Genomic DNA, 16,700 nt, shown 5'->3' with positions numbered 1-16,700 from the left:
ATACTGTTTTAGTTTATGCTTCACAGAATAAGTTTAACATTTAAAAAAAATCACCAGGGTATTTCAGAAATCCAACTAAGTATGGATCTGTAGGTTTTCATCTTACTCCACTGCCAGTATCTCATAAAAGGTTTACCTAACTAATAAACTGTTGTATTTTTGCTTGATATGAATTAGCAGCTTGATAATTTTCAAGTGACTCAACTTACTTGCTAGCTACCAAGTTCTACCTTAACAAAGGTGACCTAGCAGCGACTACTAATACAGAACACTCTTTTGCTATTTAAGTTACCTAAACTCCTACTCTCTGTAAATTACCTGTTACATACAGGATTACTCATGAACGTTCTTCAGACAGTGTTAAGTCTCGATCTAGCAACATAAGGGTAAGATTATGAGAAGCTTTCCACATTAAGAGCTTCTCAAAGCCTTTAAAATGAGATGGTTACAAGTACTAGCTGAAGGCTATTAAAAAAACAGTAAGGCACACCATTTTAAATAAACGACACAGATCCCCAACTGCATTACAACAAGGTTGCACAACTATTAAAACAATCAAAAAAGGGGACTGCTTTTTAATACCAAACAGTAGTTAAAATTAACTGACGTTGCATCACCACCATTTTAACAACCAAAGAAACAAGCACTGAGGCAGGGAGCCTCATCTGGAGCAAAGTTAGCAGATCAAACCATAGTTCTCAGCTAGCTGTGTTCAGTCTCAGTTTTCACCTTATTCTGGGATAAGGATTAAGATCCAGCGATGGCACATGCTATCAGGGAGCCCTGAGACCTTGGCTCATGCACTGTCCATTCAATATCATGACAAGGACTCGTAAATTGCACTTAAGTTAACAAGCACAACACGAACATCAGTACAGACTTAGCCTAGTCTCCTCTACTAGACATACACTGTTGTGTGTGGGTTAAAGTTGAGCTCACATTGCAGTCCCCCTCACACTGGGAATATTAATACTGTTCTACCTGCCTGCCTTTTTTTTTCCCCCCTCCTTCCCTCTCTTCAACTATGGTAGAACTTGCTCCCTCAAGAATCTGTAAGCCCTTTGAACAAGTCTGGTTGAACCTGGCAGAGTTCAAGAGTCACCAGGAAGGGGAGAACCATTAGGGAAGGGAAGGATCTGGAAGCAGTGCAAGTACATGAGCTATATGTTAGGAGACCACACACCAAGAAACAACCTCTTTATTGTTACTCTGTTTTTCTCCCCCAAGTTCCCTCTTCCCCCATCACAAATCAAGCAAACTAAATCTCTGCAGGTCTGAAAGACAGCCCGGTATCATCAAACTTTACTCACTAGTCAATGCAACAAGGAAGCCTTTGAAGTAGCTACATTCATAGTGGCTGACTACACCACTCTCTCTAATTGCTCAATGCTCTCAGTGACATTTTCAGGGACCATTTTTATTTATTTTGGTTAAGTCCACGCACAAGCATAACATCTGCTTAAACTATCAAAGTTACTTTTACACTTCCTGTCCAAAATAAACACCATTGCCAGTCTTGGTTTCCTTACAGTTATTAAATAAGATGTTACGCAAAGATTCGCTATCAGTTGTATTTGATTTCTGAAGCAGGGAGTTATGAAATGGGTTTATATCTTCATATGACTGGGTGTAAACCGTCCATAAGAATACATTCTGAAACAACAGCGTTGTCAGGCCAAGAACCACCTTGTCCTTCACTTGCTGGCTGATTTGCAGCCAGTGCCAGATACTTCAGTAAAGCATGCGAGGCAAGCATTCGTTCCTTCAGTGAGCTGTCGAGGTAACCTCCCTCTTGGCATCCAGACCACCACCACTGACGGCCTCATCCACCGAGACTCATCAGCTCCCTTTCAGAGCCGTATATACTTATGGCATACGTGGCACTGTCTAACGGAGTTCTGCAATTTACACAGGCAAATTACAAAAAGGTTTTCTGTTTTAAGTATTCTATGTTGTTATTTTCCACACTAACAGAACAACGAAGCACCAATAAAACTGCTGAGGTCTGTTCCTCCCAGCCTTTTATGCGACACAAATTTTCTCCCCACAGCTCATATATTTTATTTTCCTACCTGAAAAATACTCCTCTAACAAGGCTCTTCTATGTGGAAGCTATTTCATTCTAAAATCTGCTCTGCTATGTTCTCACATCAACAATCAGGAAAACTCATTACTATTTCATTCCTTGTAAATATTGGGGGATGAATCTCTCCAATCTCTTAAGAAAAGCAAATTCAAACTTAGCAAAACATAAATTTTATTTCCAGACTGAAGGTGTTCCATACTTACAGATAAAAAATTGCAAAAAGAATATGAAAAACAGGAAAATTTCAGTAACAAAAATAAGAGTAAAATTGAAAGAACACTACATATCCCACCAATCCTTCTGTCAAACTAAAGTCCCATCAACATTACATGCTTTTTCTTGAGTAAGATTATTTCACAAATTACTAAGCTATGCGTATCTTGCACTATTCAGCATCTTTCTTGTCTATTGCAAAAAAGTCCACTCAAATTTCTGATCCCAGGAATAAGTTAACTGTATCTGAGAATTCAAAGTTACATAACTTCTTCTCATTAAAGTTGATTATGATAATCCAGAGCAAGTCAGTAGGTGTCAGCTTCATCAAGGTTCATCTAATGTGATCTTCTGCCCAATTTTAGAAGCTACGGTTTAATCAGCCCATTATATGAAAACTTCTAATGAGATATGACATGTGATCTTGTCTAAGAATGACTTGAACAAAATTATAGAAGCATTCAGCACCATGGGGTCTGTGAATTCCCTTTCTAAGCTATAAAGATCTCTTACAAACTGTTTGGGTCTGAAAAGAGCTCCTAAAAGTTTAACAGAATTCTGTTTGATAGATCTGAAGCTCTTTACATACACATTGATAAAAATGTGCTAATTAAAAAAAAAAATACAGACCTCTAGGCAGCTAAAGTTCAGAAGACTACTTTTTCCATACAAATCACTGAACAGGCAGATCATAAGCTGTACCTGCACAGAAGTACCCATGTACCTGCATTAAATTAGAGCCAATTACTCAAAAATCAGGCATTCTACCACTACCAACCCATCACTATGTAACATGTCTTAAAAAAGACAGAAGCACTGAGGTCAGAACGAATTTTAAAAAGGAAGGTTATTATTCCATTCTACACAAGGTAGACTAAAATACCACGTGGAACCTAAAGCACTGTATCTGAATTTGCAGCCATAAGGATTTGTGTACCAAGGATCTCAGGCCAAAATGCAAAATACAGAATGTTTTTTGGCACTTTTAGTTAAAAGTATTTAGTAAAAATATCCTCTACATGAAGAATGAGTTGTGCTACAGTTTGATTAGAACATTTAACCAACCCCAGAAAGCACCAAGTCTAAATGTAGAATAGCAAAAAAACAAATAAAACTAAGTGGACAGTTGAGTAAACGTACCTGCAGGTACAAGTTTAGCACTGCTGCCTTTGCTTTCTCCATCTTCCGCATTTTTGCTTGTGCTCTTTTCTTTTAAGAGAGGAACAGTATTGTCAAAAGGTATCTGCTTGCTGGATGCAATGTTTTCTCCGCTGTCTGGCTGATTAATTCTGTTGTTAGCTTCAAGGAGAGAAGCAAAGTCCTCAGACTGAGCAGCTTCACTGGGGTCCAGCTGAGAGGAGCTTTTAGCCTGTGACAAATTCTTTGAAGACACAGGAAGAGATTCTTCATCACTGTCAAATCCAAACGGATCCTCTGTTACCTCATCTTCAACTTTGGGTTTTTTAGGAACTTCGGAAATATCTGGTTTGACACTGGGCCTCTTCTGTCCTAATTTGGCCATGAAGGTGGTTTCTCCCCATTTTGTGCTAAGGGTGGTCCGTTTGTTGGAAAACACTTCGTCAAACTTTGAACTGCCGTTTCCCCCTTTCCGGCTGTAGGTCTTTCCAAATCGGGATGTCATTTTGGCTCCTGTTTCATATTCTCTGTTGGAAAAGAAAGAGAGAAACAAATTCACAAACTTTTTAGTACAAATGATTGCACCTCTGCCATTTATTGGGCCTACAAGCATAGGCGAAAGTTACGTTCTGCATAAGCTCTAGACAGACAAATCACCTGCTCCTTTCTAAGGACTAACTCATCTACCTGTGAACATCACTACATCTGAGGTTTCTGCAATGAGCAGCTCATCTACCAACACAACGCAAAGTTTAGTTCCTTGCACACTTATAAAACAAGACATAGCACAACAAGGCCTTATGAAAAATATGCTACAAATATATTACTTTTGGTATTGCTTTGTTCTACGTTTGGATTTTGAAGTATAGAAGGTACTCCTCTCACAAAGCATCAGCAGAAAACTAAACAGTATTTTCACCACATCCGAAGGTGCAGCTCTCTGCTAGAGTCCAATACTACTGTATGGTTTTAGATTCTCTGTAGAAAAATATAAGGATTTTCAAAGTATTTCAGTTGCTACAGACACTTTAAACACTAATTCATCACAAATAATGATGACAACTCCACATTCTTCTCTGCACACACTCGGACCTACTTAGCAAGCACGTTTATCTGCACAGTCACGGTAAAGACTGGTACACAGCAAGCCTCCACGAGCACGTGATTCGATCAAGGGACAGGGACAAGGAGACAGTCCCTTGCTAGGAACATGGAGGACACGTTACGCAGACGAGCACAAACCCTGACTGTCCACTGGCTGTTACAACTGCAGCCTGATTCACAGCTTGCTCTGCCAGAAGAATCAAGTTTAAATATAAACAAATTAAACCGGAACACTGCTTAAAATTAAAATTAAACTGCTCCTTGCATGCGTTCTATTCCTACTTTTGTTCGATTTAAGAAGGATGACAGACCAGTTTGTTGGTTTCCCCCCCCAAAAAAACAAGTAGTCCAACTATAGAACAAATGACAACATAAAAACAAGTGTAACTCTTTAAGACACCAGCATGTGCCTCCTTTTTTATTTTGGCCCAAACATCAATAGGAAATTGTAATTCTTTATAGTCGGTCTTAATCTAATCAAGTCCATCTTTCTGTCTTAAGCTGCTCTCCATAGGGGAGAAAAGCCTGCTAAGGGATGGAAGGGGAGCATTTCAGAGAAATCCAACTTTTTAAGTGTCAACTGCCCTCATTTACAGGAAAGTATATCAAAAATAGGGCTTACAGCCATCACTATTACGGTTACCATAGGAACTATTTGTCAGACAATACTCTTTATTATTATTCCACTTAATAAATGGTATATCGTCTTTCTGCACGTTTTTATCTTGACACACACAGTTTATCAACCTGAAGCACTAGCATAGCTTCTGCCAAAAGAGCCAGACGTTTCCAGAAATGTCGTTCCACCACTTAGTTCTAGCAAGACAGTCCCACTCACGGTAGCCTCCCTTTATCAGGCCAGGCTAACTTTCACTCACTATATGCACTAAGCAATTCCTAGGCCCAGCTTTAAGCCCTGGTGAATTCAGAGTATCAAATTTGAGCTTTGGAAGTTTACCAGCCAGGCGGTGTTGTGATGCCAAAGGTAAGGGAACAACCGTTTGGGGAAACACTCCTCTCCCCAGCAGTTTAGCAGATGGGCGGTAAAGGCACGTGCTTACCTACCGACCAGAATTCTGCTGCTCCCTAGACTGTTTCTGATCACTGCTGAAAATTAAACAGACCACCAGTGCTGCTGGTGGCTGTTACTCTTCAACCCCATCTCCGACCCCTTTTCTCACAGTGCCGTGAGCCTTCTGCGTGCTGCTCCAAGCACGACACTGCCAAACCAGTACTTTTTGCTCCCCTGTAGGTAGCTCATCTCCTATCTTCCATCCAAGAGCAAAACCAAGATCTTCCCCCAAACCAGAGTAACTAGCTCTACTTTAGGCCATTTGAAAATGCTTACAACTGCAACACCAGAACACTTCATACAGGAAAGGCCAGTTTTTACAATGACTGAAACTAAATTGAAATGTTTATTAACATCTGAATTTCTGTGTAACTCTCGTGAGAAAAAGACTCGCAACAAGCGAATTTTCCTCTCCTAAAGCCTGACTCAAATATTTCCAACACTACATTTTTAGCACCTGCAAAAATAATGACATATTTGAAGAGACTTGGTTTGCAGCTTTAAAGAGAAGGTTTTTGTAGTCAAGAAGACTTCATTTTCAGAAAGCAGAGTTCCAAAATATAGATCAACCTATTTATAGGTTTAAAAATCAAGATTGTTTCCTAAGAAGTTCTGAATCAAGCGATCAATGCTCTGATGTATATTCTATAGGATGTGAACAGGATGAAAGCTAAGTATTGAGGGAAGATAAGTACTACACGGTATGAACGCACAGCTCAGCCTAAGATTAAAAAGAAGGAAGTACAGATGCGCTTCCTGACCTCTGAACACGCACGGGGCTGGATTTTTACTCGTTACTTACAGTTCTGCCCCGCTTTTTGCTTAGAGTGAAGCAAAAACCCCGGCCAGCCTCCCCCTGCCCCCGCTGCCTGCCCCCTCTCCCCTCGCAACGCGCTGCGCTCCCCGGAGCGGCGCAGGAAGCCCAGAGCGAGGCCGGGAAATGAACCTCCCGCCTGGCGGGGGGGCTCGGCGGGCCCGGGCCGGCGGGGCAGGCAGCGCCTGGGGCGGCCCCGCTCCCTTACATAAGCGAGGGACGGAGCGCGGCCGGCAGCGGGGCGCTGCCGAGGCCCCGCGGTGACAGTTCCTCCTCTGCCTCCCTCCCCCGCGGGCGGAACCGGGTCAGGCCGTGCCCGCCCGCCGCCGCCTGATGTCATTTCCCTTCCGGCCGCCCCCTCCCCCCGGACGGGGCGCGGGGCAGCCCCGCACCGCACCGCACGGCCCCGGCCCGGCCCCCCCCCGCGGCCTGCAGCGGCCGGGCCCCGCCGCGTCCTCCCCCCCCCCCGGCTCCAGCTCCGCCGCGTCCTCCCCCCCCCCCGGCTCCAGCTCCGCCGCCGGTGCCCGGTCCCGGACCCACCTGGGCGAGGGCGGTGGCGGCGGGGCCGGGCCCGCTCCCGGCGCGCTGCGGGCTGGGGCCGGGGCTGTGGGCGCCGCTCGCTGCCGCCGCCTGGCCGAGGCGCTGCCCGCCGGGGCTCCCCCGCCGGTGGCGCTGCCGCGCGGGCCGTTAGAGCCGTTAGAGCCGTCAGGGCCCCCGGCGCCGCCTCCTCCGGCGCCGCTTCCTCCGCGCCGGGCTTAGCGCCGCGCGGGGGCCGGGGCCCGGGACCATCGCGCCGCCATTTGCCCCGCTCCTTCCGTCACTGCGCGGCCCACGCCCGGCCGCCGCCCGCAGCCAATCGCACCCCGCCTTGCTCAACGCAGCGCGACGCCGCCGCGCCTGCGCTCCGCACCGCCTCGCCGGCACCGCCCCCTCCGCGCCGCGCGGTGCCTGCTGGGTGCTGTAGTTCGCGGGGCCCGAGGCCTGGGGGCGGCCTAAGCCCGGCCCGCCCGGAGCCCCCCCACGGGAGGCGGCCTGCCCGGGAGGGAGCGGCCCCGCTCGGCTCCGTGCCCGCGGGGCTGGGGCCCGGCCTGCAGCGTGCTGCCGCTGCCACCCAAGTCAACACCTCCACCCACGTACAGGGTGTTCATGCGCACCTTGGAGACTCAGAGGCGCTCGCATATAGTGAAATAACAACGCAAAAGTGGAAAATAATTTTAAAAATCCCAGCCTTGGAACCTGAAGTGGTTTCACAACCCGTCTGGTCACACTAGCCCGCTGCGAAACAGTTTTAAAATACATGTGCCAAACGCTATTTATTTATGTTAAGCAGTAACAAAAATAAGAGGCCTATTTCATTGCACACACGAGGTTAGGGTTGTCTCAATACTTCTGGTTAAGAAACATGTTTTTTTTCTTAATCTTTACTTCATCCAATGCAAGTTAATGGCTTTCAATAAAGGGATGTAAGATTAATGTTTTGTTTAATGATCCCTCAAGTAAACCAATTGCTTGCCTTTACCTGCCACCTATTGATACATCACAAGCTCGTAGGTACAACTTCTGAAGAACACACTCTGAACGTGCTCTGTAAAAAACACCGTACAGTTGGTGCTCAAGAAAGTGAAGATAAAATAAACTGGGCCTTGTGAGAAATACAAGGCGATCGGAAATATCATAGAAGTGCCTATTATGTTTCAAAGAAGGTTTACGGGTTTATTTATACCTTAAACAGCTGACTTAGTTATGGAAGAGCTATGGAAAACCGGTTACAAATTTTAAAGTACATAATTTGAATATAAAAGGGGATAAGTGTTTTTCTTCCTGTGAGTATTCTTGTATCAGAGTTACTAATTAGCTTGTTTAAACTTCAAGAGTAAAACAGCATGCAAAACTCAAACTGGTTTAGCTATCCATTGCATGAGTTTAAAAGTCTTATTTGGTGACTGATCTGTTAGACAAAGAGGGAAGAACAGCACTGTGAGAGCTCAAAATACCTCAAGGCTCTCTGGAGTTCTTTACAACATTAAAAGAATTATCCCGAGACAGAAGTGAAGAATATGGAATTGAAACCAAGAAACTATTTGGAAATAGTTTCTAAATCTATTTGGATATAAAGTTATGTTAAAAATTGAAATGAAATTAAATAAGTTCCTGACTTAAAGCCTGAGCTACTTATATCATTTAAACAGTAATTTAGAGAATTTTGTGGTATAGCGATTATAACTGGGTATAATTTGAAAGCTCTCATATAACCCTAGAAAACATGGGTTATCTTTGTATTTCCAACAGTATTTTTAGTCTTCATAAAATCTCCATACAGAGTAATCTAACACATTGCAGATTCGTGGTCATGGTGGCATTCCACATGACTAGCAGACGATACTAACCTAATTTATGTGCTGACTGTCCTATCTTAGGTATCAGCAGAAGCCTGTAAGTCCAGTAAAACCTTTTACCTAAATGATCACGGGAACCAAACATTGTTATGATAAAAAGCAGCTGAAATGAGGGACAATTTTTCCACACCTACTTTACTTTAGATACGTTTGAAAATTTTACTCCCAGTAACTCAGTACTTTTGGCAATTAACATGTTAAACCTTGCTATTTCCATTTTATCTGGCTTACCTCAAATATGCAGGCAACAAGACAGAGCAAATAAAAGCCAAACCCCATCTACTTTTGGCAGTAGGTAAGTTTAGTTCTCATAAAGGGTGGAATTCAACGGGCATCTTATTCCTTGTGTGGAATTCTATTATTGATAGTTGCCATCTCCCTTCATCCAAAAAAAAAAAAAAAAAAAACCTACCACAAACTTCACAAGAAACAAACCACACAAAACACTTCAGTTTGGCATTTGCCTCCATGAAGAAAGCAGTGGGTGGTAAGCAGCCATCTTACATCTCCAGCTTTTCCATCTTAAAAACTTACTCTGGAAAGCCAGTGTATGTCATACAGCTTTACTATTGCATTCCGTAACTCCCCCCTCAAAAGAAACTAACATTTTTACTACGTATAATAAAGTTAGAAAGCACTGAAGGATGCAGCACAAAGGCATCAAAGCTGGAGATGAGAGAGAGAAGTGAAACAGGAGGAGGAGGAATGTATAAGAAGGACAGACAGTTATTTGGATACATCTCATCTTAATACACCCTACGGCCCTCCCAGTTCTCTTTTTGAGGTTCTGTGCTGAGATCTCAGGGCAGGGGATGGGAAATTACAAGCCAGATTTTTCAAAATAAGCTGTAGCCTAGTACAGAGCCTTTCACAGAATTCAATCTTACGGCAGACATTAAAACATTTTAAACTGTTTCAGATTAGATTTTCTTCCAAAAGAAAATAGAGGCAACACTGCAGGTAAATGGAAGGTTTCCCATGCAGCAGATATGCAGAAGATGAAGACCGCGGTGTCCTTCCAGAAACTGCCAGGAAGGCTTCGCAGCGTTGCCTTATAGTCAAAGTGAGCATCTGACAGCTTAACATGAGGCTACAAGCAGATTTTTAGGAGGAGCATAGCAGTAGGTACCCTTTATATCAAGTATACAAATTAACATCGTAATGCATCTTTGCTTCGCTCCTTTTCCCACCAAGGGAAAATAAATTCAGTAACCCACTGCCCCGCTTCCCTCCTAAGCATTACCCAACAAGCAACTCACAAGCAGGCTCTCCCCATTTTCCTAATGCCCAGAACTTTTCCCCCAGAACTACGAAACACAGTGGCACCTGAGTCCACTCAGCACCTCCTCCTTCTCCTCTTCCCCCTTCTTCTGTGTCTCACCTAGTCACTGTTTGCCTCCCATGTTCTCACCAGCTTCCTACAGTACTTCCTTCCTCACCTCTTCTGCAGGTGGGAAGGGATGGGGAAGAAGAGGATGTCCTGCTGTTCCTGCTGCACTCACAGCTGCTGCAGTGCTTTCATGTCTCAATTAGTACCACTTAAAATGTTAAACATTTCAATGTGTTTTGCTTTTTCTTTGTGAAATGTCTGTCTCCTCCTGTTCCTGTCCTTCAAGTGTCACCCTGCACACCTGGGTGAGAGCACTCAGGGCTCTGCCATTTCACTTCACTGGGGCTAGAATTTCCCCCTTCCTATTTGCATAGCAAAGAAGGGAGGGTAGAGACACATTAAGTAACTAATTACCATGCTTTAGTCAACCTCTCTGAAGCAGCTCTGAAAATAGTTATTTATACATTAGTATCACTGCTAATGTGTGCTGGAGAAGTTCAGCAAAACCACCAGTGGCAGCATGGGAGTGGGTGAAAACAGCTGTGCCGAGAGCTGCAGCGCTCAGATCAGACAGAGCGCGCAGGGGTGGGAGGGGAGGAGGGGAGACCTGCAGCCCCCCCGTGCATCCGACTGTGATTTCTGTCAAGAACAGCTTTTCTTAGTACGGCATTCCCGATGGGCAGCATGTTACTTCTCTGACACTGATCCCTGAGAAGGCTGAAAGGCATTCAAGTAGGGGATCTTGATACAGTCTGGGATCATGTTTTTCTGTATTTATCTTGCGGCTTTCTCATCATACAAGATGGCCAAGACAAGGCATTAAGTTTCATAACTGAAAGGTTAAAAGAAGTACCACTGAGCAGAACACTGGAATGCTTTATGGGAGTGCAGCAAGGAGCTAGTTTTGGGGGGATAAAAGGAGTTCTCTGGATCCTGGCACTAATGAATCAGACCCAGGCAGCTAGCAGAAAAAAAAAAAAAAATGTTGTGCTACTCCACCTTCTCTCCAGCCTGCACACCCATCTGTTGCAATCATATGAGAGGCGGCATCATCTCTACAACATAAAAGCCTCTGGAAATACTAGTTTTACTCGATGAACCAACAGTAGTCATTCACCTACGGCTAAATTCTCAGTGTTTGTTCTGAGCAATTTTTTTCCCTAGGTGATCAGCCTGCAAGTCTACTGGAAAAACCCGTGGTGAAATACTAGTGGGAAAAGCACAAAGTAGCTTTCACCTTGTTATAATAGCCAAGGTCAACTTTATTCTGCTGTTCAGTTTATCTCAGCAAGCTCTGCTGAGAGAGTAACTGCCTGTGCCTTTTTCCATGAAGACTTCGCAACATGCCAGCATGTTTCAGGTTAAAAAAAAAAAAAAAAGGCACACTCATTTAAAGTTAGGCTGCATTGTCACTGCAAAAGAGGCAAGGAAAGCTTAGGTTCTTTGGTCCGATAAAGTTTGCATTGCTCTGTTACAAAACTAAGTGGGGCTGACCCTCAAATGCCTGAGATCTTTTGCAACCTTACAAGAGGAGCAGATAAAATTCCTCCCTGAAGTTTTCTAAGAATTCTTCTTTTAAGAACTTGTTTCTCATTGTTGTTGAATTTATCTGTCTTCATGCTGGCAGTCCTTAATGAAACCTATCAAAATGTACCGACATAGCACTTAATGGGGAGAGAAAGACACGACAATGCAAAAAGCAATTGCTGTTTTAAATCTCTTTCTTATAAAGAGCTTGATGGAACTGACTGCCCTGTTCTATTTCTAGGGTAGCAGCCATTACTGTTGCTTATTTCACTAATGTGCTTCCTTCACCTGCTTGTACATGACCACCACTTATACATTACATTCCTTTCTCCTCTGTTTTATTAGGTTTCTGTGTGGCTCTTTATACACAGATGCTATAATCACTCTGTTCCCTTTTGAGTTTATTCATAATATTTTAGTTTTCACCTTTGTATTTCTTACATACTTGTTTCTGTTCTTCAAAAAGAGTAGAACTCAGCCAGAAACCAAGCACTTCTATAGCAGTCACAAAACATTAAGCAATAGCAATGTCAGGTCAAACAACTAAGTTGCTGCACTGAGACCCCTATGTGTGGCCTTTGGAAGCTGTGGACAATGATACAAAGTACAAACAAACAACAACCGGAAAAGCAAATCCACAAACAATTGAAAGCTTGCAGGACTAAAGAGAACTGGATGAATGCATCCCTGAACCTCATGGCAGAGCTAATTATCTAGCAAATAAAACTGATAAAATAAAAATTAAAAAATAACTACGTGAAGATTTCCTCCTGAAGAAGGAGGAGGCAACAAAAATATCAGTTAGTGGCTACTGTTGTTTCCTGCCACAGTACAGCTCTGAACCAACTACTTTCCCCTTTATTCCAATTAGAGTGCAGTACCATAAAGAGCTGTAATGTCTTCTGCCTGTTGCACAAGAACTTTGTACACCCAGCACCACACATGGTGCCAGTTCTGCAATCCTTTCTGCATTTGACAAGGTTCACTACATACAACAGTACCATGCTCTGTGAAATGGTCAAAGACCACGTGCAGAAGTGCCTGCTAATGAGTGATAAAGTATTTCAGAATTGTATTTAAATTTAGCAAAAGGCTAAAAAAGAACCTTTGTTTCAATTGGTTCTTTAGACATATCAAAACTCTTTACTGGATCTTGCCACATTTCAAGACAGCAGAACAGGCCCTGTGTGTTTACTGTCCAAAAGCACATTATTACCCTCATAATACTGGTCTGCAACAGCCTCCTTATACTACAGTTTTCCAGTGGATGTGTGATCTTGAGTTTGAGATGAATGTTTACTGTGTATCACGTCGTTCCTTGGTAAATATTTGAAAGACTGGAGAACCGCATTTATGCAAGAGCTTAGGCTTAAGCTATGACTGCTGCAAATAACTCATAATGGCTCCCTGCTGGTTTTCATGAAGAACGCTTTTACCATACCTGTTTAATAACTGAGGGAAAACAAAACCTAACTCCCCTTTCTTTTCATCTTCTGATATGTTATCTCCAACAGCTAGAACATTTGGTAACCACACGTGTCTACTTGGTGCTTTTTTGTGCTTTACGGATAGCAAATACATGAGTACCTGAAAGCATATTTTAACCCAAATACCATTGCTGATCACCTACCTAGCAGAGGCATGGCAAAAAAGGACTAGAGCTCATTAAAACAAGAAATATCATTTCACAGTCTACTTCAGCTCACTCCTAAGCAACCTTGATCAGTGCTGTGCTCCATGTCTCCTAATGCAAGTTACAGGATGCAACATCCAAATCTTCAAAGAAATATCCCACTAATGAAGTACTAGTGCACAAAGCTATTGAGAGGTGATTACACAGATAACCTCTGAGGTTTCCTTTTATTTGTATTCTTTGGAAGTAATTTACCTTTAAGACTGGAGAAAAATAGACATCAGTAAGAGCATACTGCTTATTTCCAGAGGTAGGTACCTACAGACACCAGAAGTGGAGCTTCCACTAGATTTCCTCCCTAAATGCTTTATCTCAGACTTGCAGAAAGCTGCTCCATGGCTGACAGTGCAGATCTTTCCTGTCCCATTGAGTTCCCAGGCTTTGTAATTTTCAGTGTAGGTGCCAAAGAAATTGAAGATCCGAGTCTTCTGGCTTGATTTTCCATCATCTTCTTCCCCCCTGCCAATGGAATATTGAGTAAAGGCTGAGTAATCATACAGACATTGCTTACTGGCTTCACCTTTGCACTGAATAATCACTTTAGTCATTTTCAGTTTGGACCAAATTCAGACATGCTGCAGAGGAAAAAAATCAAAATTATTTCCCAAGCCATTGAATTATCCATCAACACTTACCAGTAGCTGAAAGAGTGGAAAAAAACATATCTGAAAGGGCACTGATTGTATTTCTTCATTGTTATTGGATATAAGTCAACATGTACAAATACCAAACATTTATGAAACGAAGGTCCGATCAAGTAGAAAAGATGTTTTTAAGTAATAATAGCTCTCTGCTGGACTCCAGTGACACCTACTGGTAAATAAAGAAGTTACCAAACATTTATTGAATGCTGAAGCATTGCTTTATGCACCTGCCCTCAGGATCACTAAATATATTCATTTTGGCAGCTCAGGCTGAGAATCATGTCACAATTCCGAGTCAGAGTTGAAGGAAAAACTTGTTCTTATTTTTGAAAACAGGATTTTGATGCCATCTGATTGCAAACTTCTTGGAACTGTATTTTTATCACTAAGGATATTGTCAAATCATATCTTACTATTGACAGTAGTACAGTAGAATAGTCCAGTGGATTTTTGGCTTGGAGTACACTGACATGTCTCCAACTATTTCTTTAACCATTTCATTAACTACAGTCAGAAACTAAACTTAATACATCTTCACTTGCTCTCAATTGCATGTGTTTTTGCATGGATTCCAATAATTAAAATCGCATCACCATTAGCAAAGCCAGCTGAGATTGTGTTTTTGCTTCTAAGAAATCCCTCCTATTTGTAGTGCTGAGCTGGTTGTAAAAGAATAAATACCAATAAATTCACTAAGAGATAGCTGGGAGTCATTTTTCTGGCTTCCGTTAAGTAGTTTGTGCATTCCTTTTCTGTTAGGTGATAGAAAACTGACCTTTCTCACCCTGTTAATGAGATTTCATGATGAGTCCTAGAAAGCTCCTGGAACACTATTTCAATAGCAAGACAACAGAAAGATTAGCCTACCTTTCCCATCTCCAGAATCACAATTCAAAGAAGCTATTTCCAGTAGCCTTTCAGCAAAGACTGCAATGAGTAGCTCTTTTTATAGTAGAAATACAGCTGTCACATTTCTACATACCCTTCTGATCAGGTAATGCAACCAAGCTAACTAATTTCCATTTCAGATATTTGAGATATTTTGTTTAGGAAAAGAGAATCCTCCGTGCGTCTTTCAGGTTATTCCCTACAACTCCAAAGCCTGATGCAAGTCTTTATATGTTTCTTACAGCTCTGCTTCAGAGAATGGATGCATTATGCATGATGTACATCCAGAGACACAGCAGCTACCAGCAGGAGCACACAGGATCAGCACAATAAGCAGAAGCAGTACTTTTAGTCTCTCCAGCTACAATGTAGGCCCCACTATGAGAGCTAATTCAGTGTATTGTCATGTATATTTAAGAAACTTTGTGACTGAGGGTTTTGTTCTGAGGTTGAAGGGGAAATAGCATATGCAAGGTTTTTAACCAGTCTTGTCAACCAATTGGCAATAAACATCACATTGATAAGGGTCAATTCCATCCATAAGTCAATTGAAAACTTTGTCCTTACTACCTCTGGCAGGCTTAGAGTTGCCTCAGTTTCACCTTTTCTAACATTAAGGTACTCTTATCACTGAACTAAACCAAACATCCCAAATAAACATGCTACAAGTCATTCAAGGAACTGAAGCTTCCAGTCCAAAAGTCTAATTTGGTAAAGTCTCCCAGTGTCTGGTACTCAAAAGATCTGTGCACTCTCCCAAGAGACCAAAAATAATGTGTGGAGGGGTGAAGACGCATGGCAATGAGCAGCCACTACCCAGCAGCACAAATCAACATGGCTCCCAAAGACACCAGCATGGGCATCCCAGATCAAGGAATGCACAGATCTTTTGAGTACCATAATTTAAGTTCAAAAATTACTCCTGACCTAAAGAAAACAGATCAGGCAAGTTTGCAGAGACAGGAATATTTTTCTAAGTTACTGGAGAGGGCAGAGGCAGGTGTGAGGCAGTTCAGTTCTAAGGTAGAATACTGGTACATTAAATGCTGATCCCAGTACTCAAAAAAAAATTCTAAGCTAGACTATAAAAAGAATGGCTTCTAAAGGAAATGTGGATACCTTTATATGTCAGGCTATTAATATTTTAAGTGATAATTTAATACTGATTTTACAAACATGTCAGTAGTGTGTATATATAATTAGAATGAAAAGGTATTGGAGAAATAGCAATATGTTGCAGCTTGAATCTAGTGAAGGAAATGTTAATTCTTTGTTCTAAAACTTGCATACATGGATGCATCAGACTCCAGAGCAGAACTATGCATGAGGTCATGGAAACTGGACGCTCAAATGTTATTCCCTGGCACTCTGTTCAGACCCAGGGTTAACTGTAACTTTGCTGAAGTGCACAGTGTCAGACAAACTCATGGGAAGCTGTCATGGTGACAAACAAATGCACACAGAAAGAGAGGCATATAGGAAGAATGAGCCCATAAAAATTAAGGAGACTTTGTATTCACACCTTGACTAATCAGATTCACATAACAGAATATAATTATTATACCAGGATTTAAGCTTCTTGTAAATTAGATGTTAATCTCCCCACATGTGGAGCAAAAATATTTAATTTAAGTTGAGGATAATCCATTCATTCCTTTGTGAACAGTAAGTGGGAAGCTTTTCCTGGCAAGTGAGGAAAGCCTAAGTCACCTGTTTCTAAGTTTCCATTTAAACCAAATAGTTTGAATTTCTCATTATTAAAAAAAAAAAAAAAAAAAAAAAAAAGACAAGCCAAA

At 42.3% G+C, this 16,700-nt stretch overlaps 1 protein-coding gene across 8 annotated transcripts in view; it reads right to left on the bottom strand.

Annotated features, from left to right (window-relative positions):
* The window catches only part of WAPL (WAPL cohesin release factor), a 74,271-nt gene extending 63,920 nt beyond the window's left edge, over positions 1–10,351 (bottom strand). For 2 of the 8 annotated variants that reach the window (XM_083845379.1, XM_083845380.1), the window contains exon 1: positions 3,440–3,963. In XM_083845379.1, the coding sequence (XP_083701505.1) occupies positions 3,440–3,941 (502 nt within the window). In that variant the 5' untranslated portion in view covers positions 3,942–3,963. Of the gene's footprint in view, positions 1–3,439; positions 3,964–6,634; positions 6,740–6,966; positions 7,268–10,203 lie in introns of those variants that run through there. The other 6 variants (XM_083845375.1, XM_083845377.1, XM_083845374.1 and 3 more) reach the window with 6 other exon arrangements.
* Positions 10,352–16,700: the final 6,349 nt, after the last annotated feature.

Source organism: Anser anser (genome assembly GCF_964211835.1).
Source record: "Anser anser genome assembly, chromosome: 7".
Taxonomy (NCBI): domain Eukaryota; kingdom Metazoa; phylum Chordata; class Aves; order Anseriformes; family Anatidae; genus Anser; species Anser anser.
Note: the sequence above shows the minus strand (reverse complement) of the source record. Positions and strands in the feature narration are given on the sequence as shown.